Source organism: Tyto alba, unplaced genomic scaffold (assembly GCF_018691265.1).
Source record: "Tyto alba isolate M040663 unplaced genomic scaffold, T.alba_DEE_v4.0 Super-Scaffold_28, whole genome shotgun sequence".
In the NCBI taxonomy this organism is placed as follows: Eukaryota; Metazoa; Chordata; class Aves; order Strigiformes; family Tytonidae; genus Tyto; species Tyto alba.
The window spans coordinates 5643038-5666499 of record NW_024881302.1 but is presented as its reverse complement, the minus strand read 5'-3'; the positions used below and the strand labels follow the sequence as shown (position 1 = coordinate 5666499).

Genomic DNA, 23462 nt, shown 5'->3' with positions numbered 1-23462 from the left:
TAATTTGACACCACTAGTAGGACTAGAAGAAGCTTTTGAAATAAAAGCTGAAGGGACTCTCAAAATTCATTTTCTTGCTAAAAATATGAAGGACTTATTACATAATTTCATAATGTGATAAGAAATAATAATTAGCACCTACAAAAGAACATGATCTCAGACAAGAGTCGCACTCACTCTTTATTGAGTAGGAGATTTTGAAGCGCCTTCCTATCATTCTTCAGTTTCTTCACTAGTCCTTGGAGGCGATGACATTCTTCAGCATGGTCTACCTGTTGAGAGGCTGGATGATCCATGTCTACAGAAGGTGAAGATGACACAGCAAGTAACTGTGATGACTCACTATCTGCTGATGACACCCTGGTGTTCTCCATGGCACATACTTTCTAAACAGGATACATTTACACAAGAAATACAAAAGAAAAAAGAAGAAAATTAAATTTAGCATAAAATTATTTTATTTAGGCCACGAGCAAAGAGCAAATAGAAGTTAATTCTAAAATGTGTATCTACACGTAACTAGTATGAAAAGAGCAAAAAGGAAGAAAAGGCACGTGGTACAGACATCAGTTTACATGTAAGAACCAGAATGCACAAGGCTGATTCACTGACTACGTGCCATGAACACAAGCCAGTGGTTCTCCATTTTCTGCTCAAAGACAGGTAAGATGGCCACATGATTATGATCACTCACTTTTTCTAGTTCCGAAATCCTCCTCACCAGCCTCTGTCTGCTCCACTCACTATAATCTAAATACAATAAAAAAGCTTTAAGCATGAAACTGCATCAGTGAGACAACATTCTTGCTTTTTGAAACGTCTGTTCATATAGAAAAACCGTCTAAAGACCTCTGAACCCCAACTTTAAATATGCAGCAGTGAAAAAATGAGAATGTTCTTAAAATATCTGACTTCTATACCAATTAGCTCAGAAATCAAAATAAATCATTCACATTCATCAGTTTTCAACAACCAGAAACCAGTTTTCCAGTAAAGCATTAAACACTCAAGTGATTCCAGCCCAGAATTCTCAGAGACAATAACAAAGGAAACCCAGGTCTGACTGCAGCAGGATATCTATGTCAAACTCCTGTAAGAAACTTCTCATTCCAAACTTTGCTCTTCCTGAATTTTCACCTCTGTAATAATTCCCTTATTTCTACCACTGTAGGGCCCTGCTCTCAAACACATCTTTCAAATGTACCTAAATTCCTTGCTGCATGTTCACCAACTTTTCAGCACGTACTTTTTGTTTTATTGGAAGAAGGAGAACTGCTTAGCACATGATCTAGATCTTCTTTCAGCCTCTGATTCTCATTCTGCAATTCCTTGACATCCCTGGATAATCTCAGGACAGCAGCATTCAGTGCCTTTAGTCGTTTCTGGGTATCTCTGCCCTCTGTACTTGGAAATGGGGTCAAAACCAGAAAGTTAACTTAAAAGTAGAGAACAAAGAAGTAGCATTAAAAAGGGTGGAACAGCCTCACCATTCAAGTCAGCTGGCTACATTAACTGCCTCCACTCGCCCACAACAGCACTTCTCAACATTTTTTACTTTTCTTTTAAGAAAAAACATGGAAGGACCATCTTGCTCAAAACATTCACAATTGTTTTAATTTGCATCAAAGAAAGAAGATACTTTGAAACATTGAAAGTTCATTTATTACTTTTCAGTCCTCCCCCACTATCTCATTAACGCAAAATCAAGGGTGATTTTTCGAGTTCTACTTACTTGGGTTTCTATTTGTTTTGTTAACCAACCTTATAATGCTTTACTACCACCCTATGGATCACTGATTTAAAAACACTTATCTTCAGCCAATTGGGAGACTCCTCCAAAAAACTGTTGAGCACAGAAAGCTAACCTGCATGCTCTGAATTGCTTTCTTTCACTTAACAGATTGAGATTGGGAGAGAGAGAGTGCGCTATACATAGATGGACTAACTCTCAAACAAATCCAACACACAAGTGTATTTTCAGATAACTGTGAATGCTGCTCTAATGCAAAAGAAACTGTTCCTGTGAAAGTAAACCCCAGAGAAATTTCTTTCTTCATTTAAGATACATTTCAATCAATGAAAGACTTGAAACAGATTTGAAGAATACAGCTAGCATCCATGTGATGGGAATAAAAGGCATCAGAAAATGGAAAGCCTATTATGTGTTAAAACTGTTTTAAGTATATTACAGTGATCTTGCCTTTTTAAATTTTTCTAATAAATGGGGGAAGAAATCTCAGCTTCTATAAAGTTTGTTCACAAAACAGATTTCTAGTGAGATAAAATACTTGATCTTTATTGCTATGAGAAAATTCTTTAAAACTTACTTCTGGAAACAAAGGCCTGAAGTAACTGAAAGACCTACTTATGGACAAATGCCACTGCCAATGACAATCACAGAACAGTTTGTGAAGGAGTCTTACATCCCCCATCCACTGGAATAATCAGAAGGTGAAGGGGGAGACAGTCTACAATTAGCATATGAAAGTGTTAAACTGAATCTAATCAACCTTTTGGAAATTAAAAGGAAATGAAGCCATAAAAACAACCAAATAAGGCTGTCCAGATGTTGTAGATGGCTATTGTAACAGCTGTCCCAGGCAGAAGGAAGACAAAAAAAAAAAACAAAACAAAAAAAAACAACCAAAACACAATACATTACCAAAAATGGGAAGTGACAGAAATGATAGAAATCATAACCATATCCTTTAGTGCCATTATTTCAGGCACATCAAAACCTAAGTGAAAGAACTGCAGACTATTTTGAGGACTTGAAAGGTTGCCTAGTTTCTAGCTACAATTGGATACTACAGCTCCACATTTAAATAACCGTATTTCAGTGTTAACACTGAAAAAGAGGAGCTAAATGCCATTCACTTCAGCCAGAAATAATGTAGACAAGCATCATGAAAAAAAACACTCTCCTACAATGCTTTCTATGTGCCAGAGTCCTGACCTTCAAGACCATTTATTATTTCAGTGCTCAGCCTCTCAAGAAGAGACTGACAGTCACGTAATGGAGAGAGACTGCCCTGACCACTGCTTTTTGAGTCTATGAATAAATGAGGACAAGGAAGAGACCTTATGACTCATTTTCACCTGTAAATAAATTAGGTGTGATGGCTTACAGCCTCAAGAGGCTAGTCATTGCATGCCTGAGTCAAAGGAGATAATTATTTTTTTTTAAACAGTGACAAAACAAATTGCAGTTTTCAGTCCCCAAGAGACAGTGAATTAGGAAAACACAAGTAGTATACATAATGACCCATAAATAGTTCTCATATGTTTCTATCAATCTAAATAATTACTCCCAAAATTAAGACAGTTGCCTCTACTTAACACTGGGAGGGCAAGCATATTTTGAAGTGGTGTGGTAACAAATTTTCCTATCCCACAAGACTATTACCCTCTTCTCAGCTCAAATAACACTCACTTGCATACATGCTTTTAATTTGCTCTCTTACTGGAGTTTTGTCTTTTGCCTTTGTGCTTTGATTTTTATTTCCTCTACAGACCGTTTGCCCTTACCACCATGCATACACCCGCACAATGGTGACAAGCTAGTACAATCTTCTCTGACATTATCTTACTAGTACCACTCATGTATATCTCACAAAAACTATCCTAACTTGCAGATCTGTCCCTCTCTACCACAGCAAAACAATTTTTATTCCAAAATGCCTTCTTTGCAGCATACACCCTAGAGCAAGATGTAGAACTGACTTGAGTAAAATGCCAACCATCTAGTGAGTTTGTTTCAATCACCAGTGATGTCAGAATAGGTGTGATTATGGGGAAGATGGATTTTATTTAACAGAGATAAATTTTCAGAGCTTTCATATATTTTTTCAACAGCTCTAGTATTTTTTCCACATCCACAAAATGATCTAGCTACAGAAGAAAAACCAACACCATGACTAAGACATATGCCAAGGCTGCAAAGCCAACCAAAGCAGTACCAAAAAGCAAATCCAGCAATCTGAATGACAAAAGAAACTGTTCCCATGTACTTGTTTTTCATCAGTTAATGTAGTATACAAGTGATAGATCAAATACATATATGCAAACATTTGCTTCAAATGAATTAAACATACTTTTTCCTCATAGTCTCAGATTTTGCCAGGAGGAGTTGGAGACGATGAACCTGTGAAATATGAAATAAACATTCCATTAAGGAGCTAACTGTGGAAGCTGACATGGCTAATGCAACAACACATTTGTCCATTAGGTGAAAATCAGAACAAGACTCTTTAGGTAGCAGTAGATGCAATGATGCCATCAATGAAAATCAGGCTACCATTATATTGCCTTTCATCTAGACACTACACTTAGGGTTGTACATTAGTTTATTTCCCTTTTTTGGTTAACACACTCAACTTATTGAAGAAAAAAGTTTTTTTCAGTACATGTAGCTGGAGCTATGAGAACATCTATGCAAATCTGATTCCAATGACAGTGCAATGAAGCTGTAAGAAACATATCTAAAACATTCCATTTATACCTCGACTCAACAACTGAACAACTTCCTCTCCTATATGTATATTGAAGGACCTGTCAGACATACCTCATCATAGTAGGTTTCCATAGCTATCCTCATTTCTTCCAAACTAGTGGTCTTCATGTCTGCCTGGAATTTGCTGAAAATAGAATAATACAAAAAATAGTCCAGTCAGACCGGCAAAGATGCTCCAATACCTGTTGATTTACAGTTTCTGGATGGGTAGCTTATAATTGCTAATATGTTCTCAGAGTTCATTAAAACGTCTTAAGGAACAGAGAAGAATACATATGAAAAAAATCACACAGACTTCAAATTCCCTTTATTCTTTCATCTAAAACAAGCTTCTACCACCACAAGTCATACTTAATAGTGTTGTCTTTCTCCTTGCACTGTTGTTCTAGCTTGAGAATCTTCTGCTTTAATCCACTAACCACCTACAGAAAGAACAAAGAGCTCATGAGTTCTAGAATAATCCATTTCTTCACAGAATTTCTATTTCTCCATAATCTTGCCCTGTCTTTATAAATTGTACCTAACCAGATATACTTATTCCTATATACTTCAGTACTTAGTAAATCATACCCATGTCTGCTACCCTGGGACAAAGAGAACACTAATGAAATCAGATCCCTAGTTTATATATGTGGTAACATAACCAGCTTATTAATATTTATACACAATCACTGAATAAAACCAACTCTGCCCATCACCCCACTAAATTCAAAGCAGCAAATAATAGGGAGAATGCTCCCTGAACAGATTCAAGACAATGACAAAGAAGGCTCCCTAAAATAATGTTAATTCCATATCTTTGTTACTGGTTGCTTATCTGACTATAGAAATAATGGTTACATGATTCCCTAATTGCTTATTATTTCTTACTTCATTTTACTTTTTTTAATCAGTAGTGTTTCAGCTTAGCAAGAGGGGAAAAAAGGAAAAAGGTAGTGAAGAAACTATTACCCATCCATTATCAGTCTTCTTTTCTGACAGAGCTCGGGCCAGCTCAGAGCCCTGCAAAGTAAGATAGATAAAGCAAATGAGCAACCCTGCTATTTTACTCTACTTCTGGCTCTTTCCACGTGATTTTCTACCCTACTCATTTCCACAGTCATTTCACAGCCCAACAGCTTAAGACGTGAGGTCTCTGTGCTCATTGTTTTATATTAACACATTTCTCCCAAGGTGTAAATCTGCACACAGAAAGTGACAGCCACAAGGAATTCAGTGAAATGCAGGTCTTCTAACTATGACCCTAAATGCTTCTCAACTTTGTGGGTCTGGCAATAAGGCTCATCTTTTGCTTCCTGCTGCAGGTCTCAAGAGTGCATGCATCAATCACCATGCGAGAGGTTAACATCCTTCTACTCTCAGGCAAAATATTCAGAAAGTGGGCCTCTAAAGAGACAACATTTTAATTTTACATTCAGAAATTAAAAGTATCTTGGCTAAATAAGCTTATCTGCACAACCATGGCATGATCTTCCTTTGAACTAAGCTGGACTAGTGAGCTGAGGCATACAAACAGAAGTCCCTTCACACCAACAACCAGCTCTCATGTTCAAGCTCATCATTCATAGGAGCCAACACACTACAGACTCTCAAAATCTAAAGAGACAAGGAGAAGAGGATCACACTGCTCAGCATTCTTTTGCCCCACTTCTATCCCCCCAAGAAATAGTCACCCTGGAAGGATCCAACAGTTGTTCAATCTGTTTATCCTTTCTATTGTTCTCTTCTTCCAATCGACGGATCTTAGTTTTCATTCGATCTCCCTCATTTTTCTGAGCTTGTACTGTCTAAAAGAGGGGAGAAAAATCATAAGCATGTATCAGAAATAGAAACACACTGAGTTTTCACAGGGAAACATGTTTTGATGTCAATAACAATCCAATTAGGTCAGGATGAAGTGGAAGAAAAAAAATAAGAGAGACCATCACACTGGATCAGGGCTGACATAAGGGAGGTGGAAGAGCAAAGATAAAAGGAAAAGATTTAATAGAAAGGCAACCTTATACAAATGATCTACAACAGCCAAGATACTTGTCTATAGGTATGCCTAGTGTTCAACATGCTCAGTCCTCATCTTTCATAAACTGCACTAAACTCAACTGACAAATTGTTAAAATGTGATAAGTAACAGCCAGGAGAAAAAAAAAAAAAAAACAACAACAAAAAAATCCACAAAGAAATAACAAACAAACAAAACAAAACTAACAAACAAACAAACAAAAAAAAAAAAAAAAAAAAAAAAACAAAGCAAAACACCACCACCACAAGGTGGAAGGACAAAAAAAACAAATGCAATGAACCTTTTCAGTGTCCAGCTAGGGCCATGGCTGGGGTTCAGAACTGGGTATACTTCAAGGCTTCCACATCCAGTACTCAGAAGTATCTATCACACCATAAGAACAATGAAACTGCCTTAAATAGACACAAGTTTAGTTTAGCCTTACATTATAAACACAAAACAGTTTGGTGGATGTCCCAGTCATAGAAACCAAAGTATTTTGAACCAGCAAGGCCTGGACATCTATAGGTGGATGGAGTGACACTGACTTTTTACGTAAGTATCAGAGAGACTGTACCTTTTTCAGTTCTATAATTTCATCATACATATCTTCTTTTTCTTTGTAGTCAGGAGTTCCAGGAACATAGCCTGCAGAAAAAGGTACATAAAATAAGCAGATTTGAAAGAGGTATTTTTAACTAACAAAGTAATACTTCTAATTATTTGTCTTCTCTCTGGTGCTAGTGTCCAGAATACATTTTCCTATTTATGCCGAACATGTAAAAGTCTATCATCTTTTAAAGTTGCCAGAAACTGTGCATTACAACTAACAGTATAGATGTCATTTTAAATGGAAATGAGATTTGTAAGTTTACAGTTCTCCTTTAAGAAAAGCAGGATAAAAGTTTTAAATTTTTCTCTTCTCATAAAACTCAATTGATTTTAATATCACAACCACATGATAAAACACTTTCTAGAGAAGTAAAAGGAGTCGATTACATAGAATTTCAGGCAAGCAGATGGTTTCTATCAATGCTTCCTAAACTATGTTTTGCAAAGTCACAGTAAATTGTCTACAGCTGGCCCATTGAACCATATTATATTTGCAACGTTTTCAGCTGCAAATGCATGGCAATTTGCAAAAAGTTCTGAAAGCTAATAGTGATTCATTGCTCAAAAAAATTTGGAAACCCCCATCTTATCCAATTTAGACATCTCAAGAAGTATCTCATGGATCATATTATGACACACTCTAATAGAGGCTAAACTGAAATGGCTCTTGCTTTACTAAAGCTAAGATCTTAAGCAATGTGTGTTTTTACACAGAAAAAAAGATCATTAACTTTTTTCTGCCACACCATTACATAGTTTACCATTACTAGAAGAACGAGAATGTTTTGGCTTCTTCATTCCTAGAGCTTCTTTCAAATATTCTGGAGTGCTACTAGAAATGTTAGTTCGCATATGCCCCATGTCAACATCTGATTTCAGAGGATGGCTCATTCCTGCCAACAAAAACGGAACAAAAATGCAAAAATCAGGGATAATTGTGAATTAAATTTGTGGATTTATTCTGAGCAAATGCAGCATAGAAAGTTCCAGATGCTGTTAATTATTGCCTCTATAAATTCTCAAGATCAGATAATTCCAACCACCCAAATAAATAATAGTGAAATTACTTCCTATGTAGCCTATAATCAAATATAAATCTATTTTTCAAGATTTTATATGGTAAGATGTCCACTACATTGAATTTTATCCATATATGCAGATAAAGTTTCTATACTAATACCTTTTTTCAGCGATCCCAGCCACATCTGTCTTGGTTTTTTTACAGCTGCACTCTCGAGATGTGCACTGCCTGTTCCTTGCAGAGATCGCCAAACTGCAGCTCTTTTAGGATACAGTTGTGTACTAGAGCAGTATGGAGACTCTATAACAAAAGAAAATACCTCAGCGTTGTCTTAAAAAGTTAAAGGTCACAAAATATATTTGTCTTGTGCTTCAGGGTTCCCAGACACAGTCCTATTACTCATAAAAATTAAATTTAACATCATACTACATACTGGCTTAAACAGAGCAATGGGTTATTCACCTAAAAAATAAAAACAATCTTAAATTAAAAAATCCAATTCCAAAAAATGAAGAGACTTAGTAAGAGGCATAATAATAATAATACGACTCAATACATGTAGGAATATTTACACGTACAGTTGGGATAGGCATCCTTAAGATACCTTCATGTCTAAATCCATACATTAAATTGACCTTTCAATTAATGCATACGCAAATGTCCTATCAATGAGAAAAATATGTATGGCTATGTAAGGCCAAAGTAACTAAAGCTACTAATCCACTAGCAATTTTCTTACAGTAACTGAAAGACAGAATTGGTCTGAGGCAACTGCTGGGGAGTCAGTTACTGCTTCAGGTATGGCGGTCAGGTTCAAATACTGAGACTAATTCCACTTCAAATTATTAGCACAGGTGGGCACTATATGGCCTAACTAGTTAAGTCTTCAAATTACCAGCAGAAGTACACACAGTAAGAATCAATGTCACAAACATTATAGTTGACATTAAACAGCTATTTTAAATTCCATCATTTAGGCAAACAAAGGGATTTCAGGAAAAGAAAGAAGACAGATGTACATCTACCAGAAAAGCATGCCTCTTCCTCAACCTAAAGCAAAATTTAAAAGTACAACATTATTTCATTTATTAGAAACAAAACAAAGTAACAACAAACAGCAATACTTTGAGGTAAATTCTTCTTTGAAACGTTCACTGGAAACATAAAAAAGGAAGGTAAATGAAAAAGCATAAACATAAATGGAAAAACATAAACCCCAGCAAAAAGGACTAACGCCTACATCAAAACTTCAGATCTAATAATAACATTGTACCTCTAAGGTCATGTGAAAAAAACCCACACCAATAAATAAAACTGAGAACTGCTTAATCTAAATAGATATCTACTGGATGGTAAGTAGCTGCAGTAATTCTAGATTCTCTCTATACAGCAAATATCAGAATTTCTCCAAAAAGAAATTCAGAATGCTTGACATTTGAAGTGATAATGTGAGAAGAAAGTAGTTCATGCTGGAGAATCAAGAATTACAACTAATCCATAAACTTCAATATTTAGCCTACAAAAGTCTAACTTTGCAGGTAAGAGAACAAATCTCAAATGGGTGTGCTCTGCAGACACCAGTGAATAATTCTGAAGAGAATAATAAGACGTAGCATCAAGTAAATCTTCCAGTTCCTGTGTCCCACAAATCTATCTTGTTCTGCTATAACGGAAGTAGAAGAAAAAATTTTGGAACACTTACTTGGTGACTTTGGAGGCTTGTGAAAAATTTTCTTCTTTAACTTCTGGAAGAGAAAAATAATTTTTTATGTATTTAAAATATTCCACTCCTCAAAGATTCCAGCATATAATCTCAAATTTGACTTCAGTCTCCATTTTGTATGAAGATCATTTGTTCTAGTAACATAAAATCTTCTGCATAAAAAAGAAAAATAGTAGCATTAAGTATATGCAGATTTGGCCACAGCAACGGTCACCAGAATTAAGGTGGTGCCTACTGAAGTTTTATACTACAGATAAAAAGTAGTCTATTCATACTCAGGACACTAAGAGCTTCCCCATCAGTATTAAATACGAGTAGCAGCAAATTCAAGATAAACACAGAGTAGAGACTAATCTGCAGAACTATTTAGCTAAAGGAAAGACTGACTCAATTCCATTAAAACTCTGTAAAAGGATTATTTAGGCCTGTAAATTGGTAGAACAGCAAAATGAAGCCAAACATCATTTGCAGCCCCCAGTGCTGAGAATTTAGATGACAGAATTACATTTGGGATTAGAAGAGGTTGTTTTTGAACCAAACTACATTGCAATAACATTGTTAGCTCTCCTCTCTGAAGGGTGTCTCATCGACCAGGAGGCATCACGCGGATGTAGTGTGTGCAAGAACATGCTGAGAGGCCTTTTAAGGCATTTATCCACAGTGCGCCATTAATAAAACTCACCATTTCTGTATCTGATTCACAGGTTATCACAGACAGGCTGTCATCTCCCTGGGAAATAGAAACATTAACTGTGACATTTGCTACTAAATAATTGGTCATAATATACATCCAGAAAACTTTCTATCCTTTTAATATCACAACAAAGTTTGAGTGCCATAAATTCAAATGGTAAATGTGTCACCACTGTTGCAAAAAACAGCATCATTTGTTCTAACACAAATGTTCTGGGTGATATACTGCAAGTCACTTGAGATTCAAGCCACAGAGACACATTCCCTTCAGTGCACAGCATTACAACAGCTGAACCTTCAGGTGCCCCCTCTTCCACGTTGCTGGTGCTGCATTAATTTTCCCAGCAGTAAGAGCTAAGCAGCAACTCATCTGTCTAGCCCCTTCCTCACTCACTTGTTCCTACCCATGCTACGCTATAGGAACATTCAGTAAACTCAACTGGGAAAGCGATCAGGCTGAGGAAAAAAACCCACACCAAGGAATCAAAAAAGTGGTTAATTTTTCCTCAGATTGATCTGACAGCTTTCCCTGCTTCTAAGATGTAAGCATATCCACAGCAGAAGGGAGATGTCCACTTTGCTTTAAAATTATGTAAATGTATGGTGCCCTTGCAGAAAGGACATTTTCACTTGCTGCTGACTCCATGGGGCTCACAGCTGCAGCACCATTCTTTGGACAGATGCTGATCTATCTCATTGTAAGAGGCAAGACAGGGTGAAGTATTTTTGGGAACTCTAGCTGAAAGAACAGTTGCTGGGACTGACAACAGAGCAGATAAAATAGCTTTTTGTGGCTGGCTGAGCGCAAGCAGGTATCCATCTCACACACTATGCCATATAATTTTTAATTTCCTGAGGCAATGATCCTTGCAGCACACTGATTATTTTTGTTATTTTAGGGCCTTTTTATCACTCTGGGAGATCTCCCTGCACAACTGCAGCTATCGCATTAGGAATCAATGCGAAAGGCACTCAGCCTTGATAGGAGATTGTAAACAGCAAACAATCACCAAGATACAAATATGCAATAAAAAAACGGCCACAGTCCTTGGAAACCTCCACAGTCCCTTTGCTCTTGCAAAACAGGCCCAACAAGAGCCACCTACGACAGATAACAAGAGAAGCTAGTGAATCCCAGCAAAATGCCCCAAAACCTTCAGGTCTGGTTGCTGAGGGGGAGGGAAAGGAACGCTAACCGCCCCTCCCGTGCTGCCGGCCAGCCAAGCTGATACAGACCGAACCCAGCGCCCCGCGGGCTGGCGACGGACAAAGCCATCCTCCTCCCCGTCCTCCCAGCGCCTCGCCGGCCTGACGGGCCTCCAGGATTTGCCCCGACCCCACGGGCAGGCGGGAACATCTCCCGGGCCGGGCCTAGGCTGAGGCAGGCCCAGAGCCGGGGCCGCCTCCTCCTCCTTCTCCTCCTCTTCCTCCCCACCAGCCGCGCCTTACCAGCTCCCCCTCCACGGCCGCCTCGCCGGCCCCCTGGGCCATGGCGGGAGGGTGGCGGGGAGGCCTCAGGGGGTAGCAGGGCTGCGGAGGCCACCTCAGGCCATAGCGCCCAGACTCGAGGCAGGGGGCGAGCGCGGCGGCCTAGGTTGAGCGCCGGCCCCCGACTCTTCCGGGTTGCGGAAACCATGGCAACCAGCCGCGCGGCGGCGGGTCGGGGCGAGGCGCGGCGCGCTCCGCCCCGAGGCCGGGCGGCGCATGCGCAGAGAGGCCGGCGGACGCGGCGCCCGCGCCAGCAGCTGCTGCAGGTACAGCCCGGCGGGGCTCGGGTGCCACCGAGCGGCCCCGACAATCAGGAAGCCCCGGCGGGCGGTGAGGGCAGCCCCTGCAAGGGCCGGCTCCGCTCCTGCGCAGGGGAACGGCCCCGAGCCGGGTCGTGCCTTCAGGGCAACCCCAGGACCCGCTCCCCTAACCCCGCCGCAGCCCGGGGGGCAGTAACCCCACCGTTCGTACCGCCCGCCAGCCCTCTGAACGCCCCTAGGCCACGCCCCCGGGTTTGCGACAGTCGCTTTGCGGCCGGGGCCGGTGAAGGCTCGGCGGTGCGCGGTGTCTCGTCGCCGCTCCGCCATGACCCGCGAGTGCTCCCTCCTGCTGCCGCGCGTCTGCGCCGCCCTGGCCGACCCGCGGCAGCCCGCCTCCGACGACACCTGTCTGGAGAAGCTGCTCGACTGGTTCCGGGAACTGGCGGAATGCGGTGAGTAGCCGCCGCTTGCAGGGCCCGCCCCCACCCCGGCCCCAGCCTAGGCCTGGCCACCGGTGACTGGCTGGGCCTTGTCCTGAGGGGGAGGGAGGCCTGCAGGCCGGGACCCGGGGGAAGCCTCCCTCAGAGGTGCTGTTCCCTCGGTGACACCTGGAAACGATGTTTGGTCTTTGAGGCCTGTACCTGGGCTCGGGCTTCAGATGAACCCAGACTCATCCCTTAACAGTTGTGAGGGGTTACACTGAGCTCAGGCAAGCGCCTGAGAGGACAGAAGTCCTGGCAGTGACCCTCTGTTTTCTGGCCTCTCCTTGGGCAACACCCGGTTGCTAGATCCTACGGTGAAGCTGGTGCAGGACAATCCTTGTCTGACAGAGTTCATCACCTCCGTGCTGGCATTGCCAGAGCCCAGCCCGAGCATCCTCTCCTTTACTCTGCGGTTAGCTGGAATACTTGCCGCTTCCGAAAGCCGCTTCCAACACTTGCAGGTGAGTCGGCTACCCAGGTACCTGCTGCCACATGGCTGTTTCCTCCTTCTATATGGAGTACACCTGAAAATGTACATATTCTGCTTGTAAAGTTTCTGGCATACATCAAACAACTCACCAAACAGCAATATGGTAATGAAGACTTACAGTCATACTGTTCCTCTTCAGCTCTCACATAGAGCAGCCGTCTTCTTCCTTCTGTCTTGCCACAGTAATACTATGAATGCTAATACGTAGTGCTTCTCATTTTCAGTTCAAAACAGTATATGGGATAACGCTATCTCACAACAGTCACTGCAAAATATTGTATCCCTGGGCAGATCCTGTCGATTTAAACTGCACTAACAGATGAAGATTTCCCTCCATAGCGGGTTGACAGAAAATCTTTGATTTCCTGCAAAAATGGTGGATTTTTTTATAGTCCTGGTTTCTACAATAGAATACATTTATAATACAAAACTCAAAGCCTTGGTCCGTCAAGGAAGAGATCCATACAACTGTATAAAGCAGTCTAATGAAACTGATATATACTTAAGTTGTCCCTAGCATCTTTAAAATAAGCAGTTTTGAACAGCTCTGTTGCTTAGTCCATAGAAGAGACATGTCGAGATTAAGCATAGGATTCTGAACAGTTTTTATTTTAGTGATACTTCTAGCAAGAAAAGGTTTCACTACAGCATTGACACTCTTGACTTGGATGACAGAGCAGCTTTTCCAATCCCCTCGAGCCCCTTTGCTTACCATTTATTCTGTGTGTTCTCCTCTGGCCTCAGCAGGAGAAGCTGTTGGTCAGGCTCTTTGGCAGGGATGGGCCTCGGAACAGCGCGGTGTGGGAAGATGCATCTGTGCGAAGTGGCTGGGTGGAGGGTGTGCACAGCATGATGCATCACCAGCCTGCCCTTCAGTTCCTCTGCGATGGTGGTGAGTACTTCTAGGAGTGGTAACTCCACAACTCCTCTGTGTCTCTTCCATTCCATTGCTCAGATGTCAAATGAGAGACACAGGAGTTTTCATTAATTTAAGATAAAAATAAGCCACTTGTCAAAAACACTGAAGTAATTGAAAGATGGTGGGGTTTTTGTGAAATTAGTTATGCATTTACATTTTTTTTGTGATTTTTTTTTTTTTTTTTCCTCCAAACACTGAAGATGATGCCCTTTTTTGAGGGGAAAGAGGCACATCTTACGAAATGCATGATAAAAATACCTAACTAAAAGCCTTCTGTATTCTTATTGGTAACTCTTACTGAGAGGTACATTTCAGTATGATTTTAGTGCAGATAAACTAGGCAGGGGCTCATTTGTCTCTTAATACTTCCACACATTTGCAGTCCCATTGTTATTCTGCAGGTATGTAAGTTCAGGATTCAACTTTAGATCCCATGTACAGAGGGGCCTAAAAGACCAGATTGGTATTAAAATGCAGCATGTGCTGCTGTCAGTGTGATGGAAGAGTAGTGCTGTTGCTGCCACTCATGTTTTTCCCGCTGGTTGTTTCTGGAGATGGTATAGCAAGTGTGCTGTCAACTCTCCCAATATTACTAATGTTATATTGAAGTCCTCTTCTGTTTCCTGAGTTCCTAAAACACCTGAGGATCTGAAAACAATTTTACTTTCTTCTTTTATTTGCTTTTTGTTTGTTTGTTTGTCGTTAAGGACTGGCTGACTTTGAAATGCCATAGAGACTACAAAATAAAGTATAAAAAAATCCCACCAACACCATTTACAGCTGTGTGGTAACTTGAATTAGAATAATAAATGGTTGGAGTGCAAAAAGGCTCTACCTCACAATAGAAAGGCTGTTGTTTTTTCCTCCAGTGACTTGTTTTGTTTTCACACAGGAGACATAGATGTGATCTTCACTCTGCAAGGAGATCCCAGCCTGTTTGTGGCGTCAGCTGCCAGTCAGCTTCTGGTGCACATGCTCACCCTCTCTGTAGAGTCTGAAACGACCAAACCTCTCAGTACAAAGGACCGTGACTGGCCAGTGTGTGCCCAAATGATTATAAAACGTATAGAAGATTCCCTTCAGTCCAGCTCTGCTTCTCACATCGAGCAGTCATTAAAACTGTTAACTAGTTTGTTTGGCAGTTGTCGTGCTACGTGGACTGAAGTACTTTGGTTAGGCATAACAAAGCAAATAGAATCCTTTCTGACGGAAGAGACTGTCCAAGCACAGCACATGCTGGCGAATCTTTTACTTAACATGGCATGGTAAAGATTTGCAACTTTGGAACCAGTGATGAGATATATCTGTTTTCTACCGTCTCACAGGACATATTACTTACACTTCTTTCTTCTCAGGTCCCCTGTGTTTTGTGACACTGAAGGCAGTTTTTGGGCACTAGTGACTTCTGCTCTGGAACACTTAACCCCAGTACAAGCAGGCCCTTTGGCAGTGGGAATTCTGAGGCTCTACAAATGGTAGGACTTACTGCAGTGGAATTTCTGTACTAATATCTCTGGTGTCTTTTCCACGAACTGTTTTCTTCCTCACTGATTTTCCCCTATATTCCTTAATATGTAAGACTGGTTGGCAAGAACCATGTCAGTAGCTGAAAAACTTCAGACACTGATAGTAAGAATAAAAGTTTCAAAGAGAGGGAGATGGAAGGAGCCAGTATCATGTTTGTGTTCATACACTTGCATCTTACCTGCTGCTGGCCACTTTCAGAAGAAATAGCAAACTCCTTTAGCTTTATACTGCCAAGGTTGATTAAGATGGACGCAATTTGACTGCCTGTCAAACCCAATAGTCTCTGTTCAGTTTCCTCTTTCACAAAAACACTGACTAGTGTAAGAGCTTTCACTGCTGTCCAGCAGAAGTGTGAATCTGGAGACTGTTGACAGTTATGGAATAACTTATGTTAGAAGGAACCTGTAGAAGTGATCTAATTCAACCTCTTGCTCAGTGCAGGGCTAACTTCAAAGATAGATCAGGTTGCTCAGGCCCTTCAGCATTCAAGTTTCAAATGTCCCCAAGGATGAGTATTCTACAGCTTCTCTGGGCAGCATGTTCCAGTGCTTAACCAGTTTCATTTCGCTATGAAAATATTTTCTCTATATCCAATTGGGCTCTACCCTGTTGAAATTTAAGATTCTGGTCGTCTTGTGCACCTCTGAGAAGTCTGCCTGCGTCTTCTCCATAACTCCCCTTTAGATAGTGAAAAATCATCAAGAAATCATCCAATGAATACAGCAGATACGGATACCGATTTACAGGCTAAGTAACACCTGTGTTTAAGATACAAGGACATGATTTTGTTGACAAGAAATGCCTCTCTCACTCCCTTCTTGCACAGAATTCCACTCTTTGCATAGCTTGATAAGGCTGCTTCTAAATTCCAAAGCCATTTCTTCTCTGCTTTCAGTTAGCCACAGAATGTTGGAAGAAGGCTTGAATTGTGATAATGCTTTCACTGCTCTGTCATTGCTGGCTTGTTTAAAAGCCTGCATGAAAAAAATTACTCTGCTCAGCGTTCTGGGGACAGATGTTTGCAAAGGAATTGAAGTATTCTTGTTTTGGTAACTGCTGTTTCCTCCTTGAAGCCCACAAGATGTGAGGATTCAGGCACTGACTGTTCTACTTCAGCCAATGGACTGTATTTTGAGAGCAGCCTCCCAGCCTCTGGAATATGCAGGTACAGTTGTGATAGAAAAGTTAGAGGCTAGTCTGCTTGCCAGTGGTTTAAGTGTCTGGTGCAGACAAAACTGGAGGAAGAAGAGTAGTAGTAGTAGTCAAGGATAGTAGCAGTGTTTGTGGTGAAGTGCAGCATCCTGCTGTCAGTTGCATTTGAAGGGATATTCATACTGCATCACCTGAAAAGCTTGATTAACTTAAAAAAAAAAAAAAAAAAATCACAGTCCTTTGTACTTACTAACCACCTGAGCTCTTCCCTCCTTTGGTCCTCTAGGTTTGCTGGACGAATCTGTTAGTGATCCTGCCACTGTTGAAAGTCTCCTGTCCTCCAGGTCATCTTGTGTTAGTCTTCTGTGTCAGACCCTTGCTCATCTGGAGGAGCTGCTGTCTCTGGTAACATTCAGAGAAGTGAAAAACCCTGAGGATCAAATTAGTCCTTGAAAGAGAGCATTGAGATTGGGTGCAAACTTTTGCAGTAGAGCTTAACAGAACACGGAGAGGAGTAGACAGTGAGGGCTTCCATACTTTAAAGAAATGTAGTACAGTAAACTCCAAACAGGAAAGCAGGAATACTGAGGCTTGTAAAGAGGGATTGCACTTAGTTTTAAATCCACCCTCACAGGCTTTGTTACCATACCTTACATCTCCTGCAATTACTGATCCAGTGAAAAAAACATAAATTGAACTGGTTTCCCAAGCAGCAAGAAGAATCTCCTTCCATTTGTGCAGTAGTTCTTGGGAGAGAGGAAGACAATTTGTTTGTAGTCATTAGCATTGTGGTACCTGAAGAACATACTAGAAATTGCAGTTTTTGCTGCCTGCTGACCAAAGTCTCCTGCTCTGTATGCACACTTGAGACTTTTGCTGGAAACTATTTTTTTTTCTTTCTCCCCTACCATTAGATTCGTTTGCCAGTGGATTTACCCTACACATCTTTGTTACGCTCTCTCATGACAATATTACAATTCTGTAATGGCTTCTTGAGTCCAACTTCTCCTCTGGGAAGCACAATAAGCCGAATCTTGATCAACTGCTTCAGAGTACAGAGGTCAGCTCTTGATGTCCTAGCAGCACTCTCAGAGCGAAAAGGTGAGTTAATCTTTGCACCTTATTTTTTTTTTTTATTTTTGGGAATACTGGGCTATTCTGTAGTTGCAGAATTTTTCATTCCACTTCACTTTTTCTGAATTAAGACTTACCACTTCCATTTCTGAAATGGTTTCATTTTTTCCAATTCTTTCTACTCTCTTGGCTAACCTTACTCTCCGTTGATGAGCTAGGGTAGGTAATGCTTTTCTCCTTTACTGTGAGGACTGTATTTGCTTTCTTCTCCAAAACAGTTTTACAATCCCGTGTCTTTCTGTGTTTCAGCAGTTGAATTGTCATTCAGTTGATCTCACAGTACTGGCCCTTTAATTTTGTTTTCTATGTTTCAGGCTGTGACACACTCATAGGAAGTCTCTTTGATATCCTTCTAGCATACCTGGAGAGTCCGAACACCAACCCTACTGTGAGTATAGAACTGAGGAGAGATCCAAGTCTATTAGCTTGTCCCAGTGGGATGTAGTTCTGAGAAATTGTCTGACAATAGTTGTTTCTTAGCACAGTTTGTATTAGAGTATGTAGGAGACTTATCTTGGTTCTGGATGGCTTGCAGGAAATAGCTAAATTTCTAATGAGTGAGTAACTGACCAATACATTGAGTGTTCTCAAAAAGACAGGAGCCATCACATCTAAGAGTAGCACCAACATACTCAACTTGATGTGGCCCTTAAGTATTGAATTGTCTGCATTAAGGGGTTTCGTTTTCTTGCTTTGCTTAGTTTGAATACTGACAACTGCAAATCAGAAGCTGGAGGTACTAGAATTTCATAATACTGAGCTGAGAACAAGCATTTTCTAGTTGTTAGGAATATTATATAAGCACCATTTATTTGTGCCTTACTTCTTAGTAAGAAAGCATATGTAATTGTTGACTCTGAGAATTTCTCTGTAAGTTTGAGGCTAAACCAAATTTTATCTAGCATAAAGGCAACAATACCTCCACCTGTAGTAAAGTAAATCTGCTTTATATTGCTTCAGGTTCTAAAAAAAACGTTTCAAGCTACATCCAGGTGGTTGGTGCGATTGCAGGAACTGTCCTGCTCCAACAGTCGATGGCAACAAACTGAGAAGATTTTGGAAGGTAACAAAGCTATTCAAGTTGGGACAAACAGCAGCTGGTGGCACATATGAAATCCACTCTTGCCTACTTTTCCTGCTGAAAGCACTTAGGATTCTTTTGTTCGCAATTATGTTGAATTTAGGTTTAGCTGCCCAAATAGCGCTTTGAAAAACTCTGGGAGGAGCACACAGCAGCAGCAAAAGGGATTGCATCTGTTAAAATGATACAGACTTGGTACAGTGATTGCTTCAGTAAGGCTTGTTGCCTTTCATGTCCATTCAAGCTTGTCATTTGGCTTTTACAGATGTGTTTCTGGTGCTGCAGAAGCGTTTGTGCAGTCCTTGCTGGGAAGTAAGAGATTCTTCTCTGGAGTTCCTCACTGTCCTCATTAAATGCTTGAGAGGTAGGTAGAGAGATTTAACGGTTCAGAATGGAGGACTATTTCTTTTAATGTTATGCAAGTTAGTCAGGCTTTTGAAGAATCCTCTGACCTGTAACTGGACGGTTAAAGAAAGAAAGAAGTGTCAAGATTTTTAGTCTTAGATCATAATAAAAAAACTTCCAAAAAGATTAATAAACTTATCCTACTTTTCTGTTGAACCCAGATTGATGTGCCCTCCTTAATGGCAGTTTTGATGAGTTAAACTGAGGGATGTTGAGACAGTCATATATGTTGAGACATGCATGTTAAGGCAGATGATAGTACTTAATGGCAGATAATACTTTCCCTTATTTCAGTTTGCTCTGCATTGGAGTCTGTCTGGTTTCACTCAGAAGACTGGGAGCTGGATTTAGGAGGCTAAAAGGCTAGATCTTCTTTGCATTGGATTAATTACTAATGTTCCACTGTACTGATAGTGCAGGCTTTACAGCAAGTAGCACTAAGACAGTGTTAATTGTGCTACAGTTGGTTGGCAATGTTGGAAAAGAGGGGGATGTTGACAACTATTGTCCCCAGGTCACAAAGGAAGTACCCAGCACACTCAGTTGCATTAGCAGTTTACCCTGCAGCCCCTCTCAGTGCTGCAGCTGCATTCTTTTTCTTTGCCATATGCTGTGACAACAGGAAAGGAAGACTCTTTTTTCCTCCTTTAAGTAAAGGCATAAGTTTGAGGCTGAAACCATGTCCCTGCTTGCCTGGAGAACGTTTTTTCTTGCTGCTAGAATAACTGGAAATGGATTTTTCCAAGTTCCAGTGTCTAGCAGGGCTTGACTGAAAGTCACCAAGCTGTTGGAAAATGGAGAGCCTGACACAGGGCATCTGTGCTCTTGTGAGCAGCTGCCTGGTCTCTGCAGTGGCTCAGCTCACTGGCAGCTGTCCCTGCAGTCAGTGGGCATCCTCATATGACGCAAAGAACTGTTTGCATTGGAAACAGCTTCCTGCTCTGAGAGAATAAAGCCTCGCTTCTTTGGATTGCTGTCTTGTTTACAGACCAGGATGAGTTCAGGCAGTCTCTCCTGTCTTCGGAGGTGCCGAGACTTACAGAAAACCTTCTTGAGGATCCAGAAAGCTACGTGCGAGCGAGTGCTGTGACTGCTGTGGGACACTTGGCCTTCATTACTTACTTTGCTCCCGAGTCACCTGTCGTAGGGAATCAGTATAATAAAGAGGTATGGTGATGACTTCATGTAGCCTGCTGCAGAATCAAGCAGAACTACACATCGGTTTGCTGCTGTACTGCTTACAACTTTCTTCACAAGTTATCTGCAGTCTCATGCAGGCACATTTCACAAGCAGTAATGAAAAGACGAGACTTTTTTTACTTTGCTGTTCTTGTTTCTTTGCATGTTCCTCCCCTCATTGTGCTTTCTCTTTGTCTTTTTACATGTAGAAGACTGTAGTAAAGCTTCAAGAAATCTTGTCTACAGACCCAGAGGGCTTTCCTAGAAGGGCTGTGATCAGCATCTTCATCAAGTGGCTGAGACAAGGCTGCACAGGTCAGCTGGAAGATACAGAGCAGTTTGTCTCTAGAGTGATCCAAACTGTGGAGCGTGACTTAGACTGGGAAGTGAGACTTGGTGGTTTGGAACTGGTTGAAGTTTTCTGTAGTCAAACAATTTGCCAACTTGGCCTTCCTAAATGCCCATATGCTCCTGTCTCATCTGCCGTCAGTAGTTCCATTCATCGGAATGAGTCACTGCAGATATTTTGCCGAGCAAAACTGTTCAGCTTTTTGTTTCGGTCTTTGTGTGACTGTGACAAACCAGTAGGTCAGAGAGCCTGCGATACACTGCTTGGCTTAAGAGGTAATTTCTATCCAATTAGTACCTTGAAGGATTCACAAAGGTCTGGAGATTCACCTGCAGAACATGGCATTGCCTGGTTACAAAGAACACTAAGGCAGGGTTCTCTGGCCCCGAACTTCCCCACAGATGGTAATAAAGGGGTGGATTTTCAAGATCCAGAGTGCATGATGCTAGCTTTGGGTACAATAGACTTAGAAGAGCTACATGATGAGTTAAATAAAAGTAGTGACCATGTGGAGAAAAGCCCTCAGTCCCTCTTACAGGACATCCTTGCTACTGTGGGCACCATAGAGGAAAACGAAGCTGACTGCTACTGAAGACATCTTCTGCTCTGAGGGAGCAGTGCTTCAGCAGTTTTCTTGTGGAGAATTTTTTCCTACCAGTCATTAAGTCTTTTTTGAGAGAAGTTAAAAAGAAATGTTACACTGAACAGAGAAAAAGATGACTTTGTTAACTGTTAAATGGGTTTGAACATCTTTAATACTGATAAATTTTTTTGTTGAAAAGTATAGTCTCCAATAAACTGTGTTTTGTTTTTCAAAGTTAACACATCAAGAAATGCATTCTTTTTTTTTTTTTTTTTAAGTCCTATGTCCTTTAAGAAAGTGCCAGGCCATGCCTACATAAGGAAACATTTTTAGAAAACAAAACAGTGACTGCAAACTAGTTGTTGCATGCTCCCTTTAGAGCCAGAGCAGCTAAAACTGATGAAGACTGGTTTTAAGGGACACTTGTTTTGACTTTGTATCTCCCTTTTGAAAACAGACTCTTCTAGTTCCAGGTTGCATTTTGAGGTCTAGAGCAAAAGGCGGCATTTAAGGAATCAAAAGCTGATCATCCTTAACATTACAAACTTTCTTCTATAGATAATGTGCTTTTTTGTTTTGATCTCAGCAGTGACCCTATAAAGCTGACTTTGTTTTTAATTGAAGCCAGAAGCAAGTGCATTTTGCTGAATTTTTCGAGTGCTCCTGTTCTCCATTTCTAAAGAACTAGGATAGCTTCTAACTAGTAAGAGAAACTGACACCTGTGGCTTTTTCGTGATTAAAAAATATAGATCTATGCTTAGCTTTGGTAAACAGTTAGAAAACAGCAGCTGTAGTGCAAATGGCAACACTGTTTTCTGAGAAAGCATTGCCAATTTTTTTTAAAAACTCAGGGAAGACTTTTTTTTTTTTTTGCAACTTGCTCCAATGTCCTGCCATATGCTAAGAAGCTTTTTGAAACCCAGAAAAAAAATAAAAAAAGAGTACCTTTACCAGTAGGTCAAACCATGCTGTATTCCTTTCTAGCACTGAGAGATCTTACTTGTCAGCCTTTATCCTCCTGCAGCTTCTGTGGAGGCAGGAACACAACACCCGTTTTAGGCTAATGGAGGCCACAGCATCTAATACAATTGAGGAACTTCTGTAATCTCCTCCTTCAATATTATCCCTGCAACAGTACAATAGGGTGAGATGTAGTTTGAATTTCTTGCTGCTGAGGTTGAAGATTTACTATGTGCTTTTTAATGAAGTCAGCACACTTAGCTATTGTTCTGTGCACAGCTTTATGTATGGCAGAGCCCTTGGGTGTTGTACCAGCAGCTGTTCTTAGGAGAAAAAAGCTTTGCTTCTGAGAGACAATTCTACCTGAGCAGGATCTACACCTGGCAAAAGACAGAAGATACTAAAAATCAGGATTTTTCCTGCCGCTGAAATTGAAAGGCTTAGTGAGAGAGAAGGGATTTGCTTTTAAAGAAGTGTGAATTGTTTGTGGAGTTTTAGCACTCCTGTCTAGCGAAGGGATTTTAGTTCCAGAACTAGCATCGCATGTTGTCAATAGGTCAGCTATGCTCCAGGAAAGGAGAGCAGGTTGCTGGATGAACATCTTCCATTCAGCACTGGAATTCTTGTGATTTCAGGGTTTTGCAGTTTAGGAGACTCCAAGGAACTATGCAAATGTCAGCAAATTGAAAAAGTGTCTTGTTACAGAAGGGAAACTCACTGCTTATTACCAAGGTCTCTTGACTCCCAGACCTATTAATTTGTAATGGAGCTTTTTTTCTTTTCTCATCAGCTAGGGTGGTGGTGACATTCTTAAGTTTATTTGCTTAGTTGCAAGCCGAAATCTTGTTTGTACACAGGATGCTTGTACATTAAAACCAACTGTACAACAAA

At 40.8% G+C, this 23462-nt stretch overlaps 2 protein-coding genes across 6 annotated transcripts in view; one reads left to right on the top strand and one right to left on the bottom strand.

Annotated features, from left to right (window-relative positions):
- Nucleotides 1–12598, bottom strand: part of IQCE (IQ motif containing E) — a 26393-nt gene extending 13795 nt beyond the window's left edge. For 3 of the 4 annotated variants that reach the window (XM_033000347.2, XM_042798355.1, XM_033000348.2), the window contains exons 1-14: nucleotides 12011–12189; nucleotides 10551–10598; nucleotides 9848–9890; nucleotides 8305–8445; nucleotides 7886–8017; nucleotides 7090–7160; nucleotides 6187–6300; nucleotides 5465–5515; nucleotides 4865–4935; nucleotides 4565–4637; nucleotides 4095–4144; nucleotides 1247–1404; nucleotides 695–750; nucleotides 178–386 (exon numbers count right to left, since the gene is read on the bottom strand). In XM_033000347.2, the coding sequence (XP_032856238.1) occupies nucleotides 178–386; nucleotides 695–750; nucleotides 1247–1404; nucleotides 4095–4144; nucleotides 4565–4637; nucleotides 4865–4935; nucleotides 5465–5515; nucleotides 6187–6300; nucleotides 7090–7160; nucleotides 7886–8017; nucleotides 8305–8445; nucleotides 9848–9890; nucleotides 10551–10598; nucleotides 12011–12052 (1259 nt within the window). In that variant the 5' untranslated portion in view covers nucleotides 12053–12189. Of the gene's footprint in view, nucleotides 1–177; nucleotides 387–694; nucleotides 751–1246; nucleotides 1405–4094; nucleotides 4145–4564; nucleotides 4638–4864; nucleotides 4936–5464; nucleotides 5516–6186; nucleotides 6301–7089; nucleotides 7161–7885; nucleotides 8018–8304; nucleotides 8446–9847; nucleotides 9891–10550; nucleotides 10599–12010; nucleotides 12190–12520 lie in introns of those variants that run through there. The other variant, XM_042798354.1, reaches the window with a different exon arrangement.
- BRAT1 (BRCA1 associated ATM activator 1) lies at nucleotides 12540–23462 on the top strand. 2 transcript variants are annotated; one of them, XM_033000337.2, is made up of 13 exons: nucleotides 12540–12761; nucleotides 13098–13252; nucleotides 14029–14173; nucleotides 15093–15465; nucleotides 15556–15675; nucleotides 16801–16892; nucleotides 17166–17284; nucleotides 17794–17980; nucleotides 18328–18401; nucleotides 18974–19076; nucleotides 19360–19458; nucleotides 20488–20666; nucleotides 20888–23462. In XM_033000337.2, the coding sequence occupies exons 1-13, from the start codon at nucleotides 12635–12637 to the stop codon at nucleotides 21617–21619; spliced, it is 2505 nt and encodes an 834-aa protein (XP_032856228.1). In that variant the 5' UTR covers nucleotides 12540–12634; the 3' UTR covers nucleotides 21620–23462. The 2 variants fall into 2 exon arrangements, with proteins under 2 accessions (XP_032856228.1, XP_032856227.1); XM_033000336.2 differs by having other exon boundaries at nucleotides 14026–14173.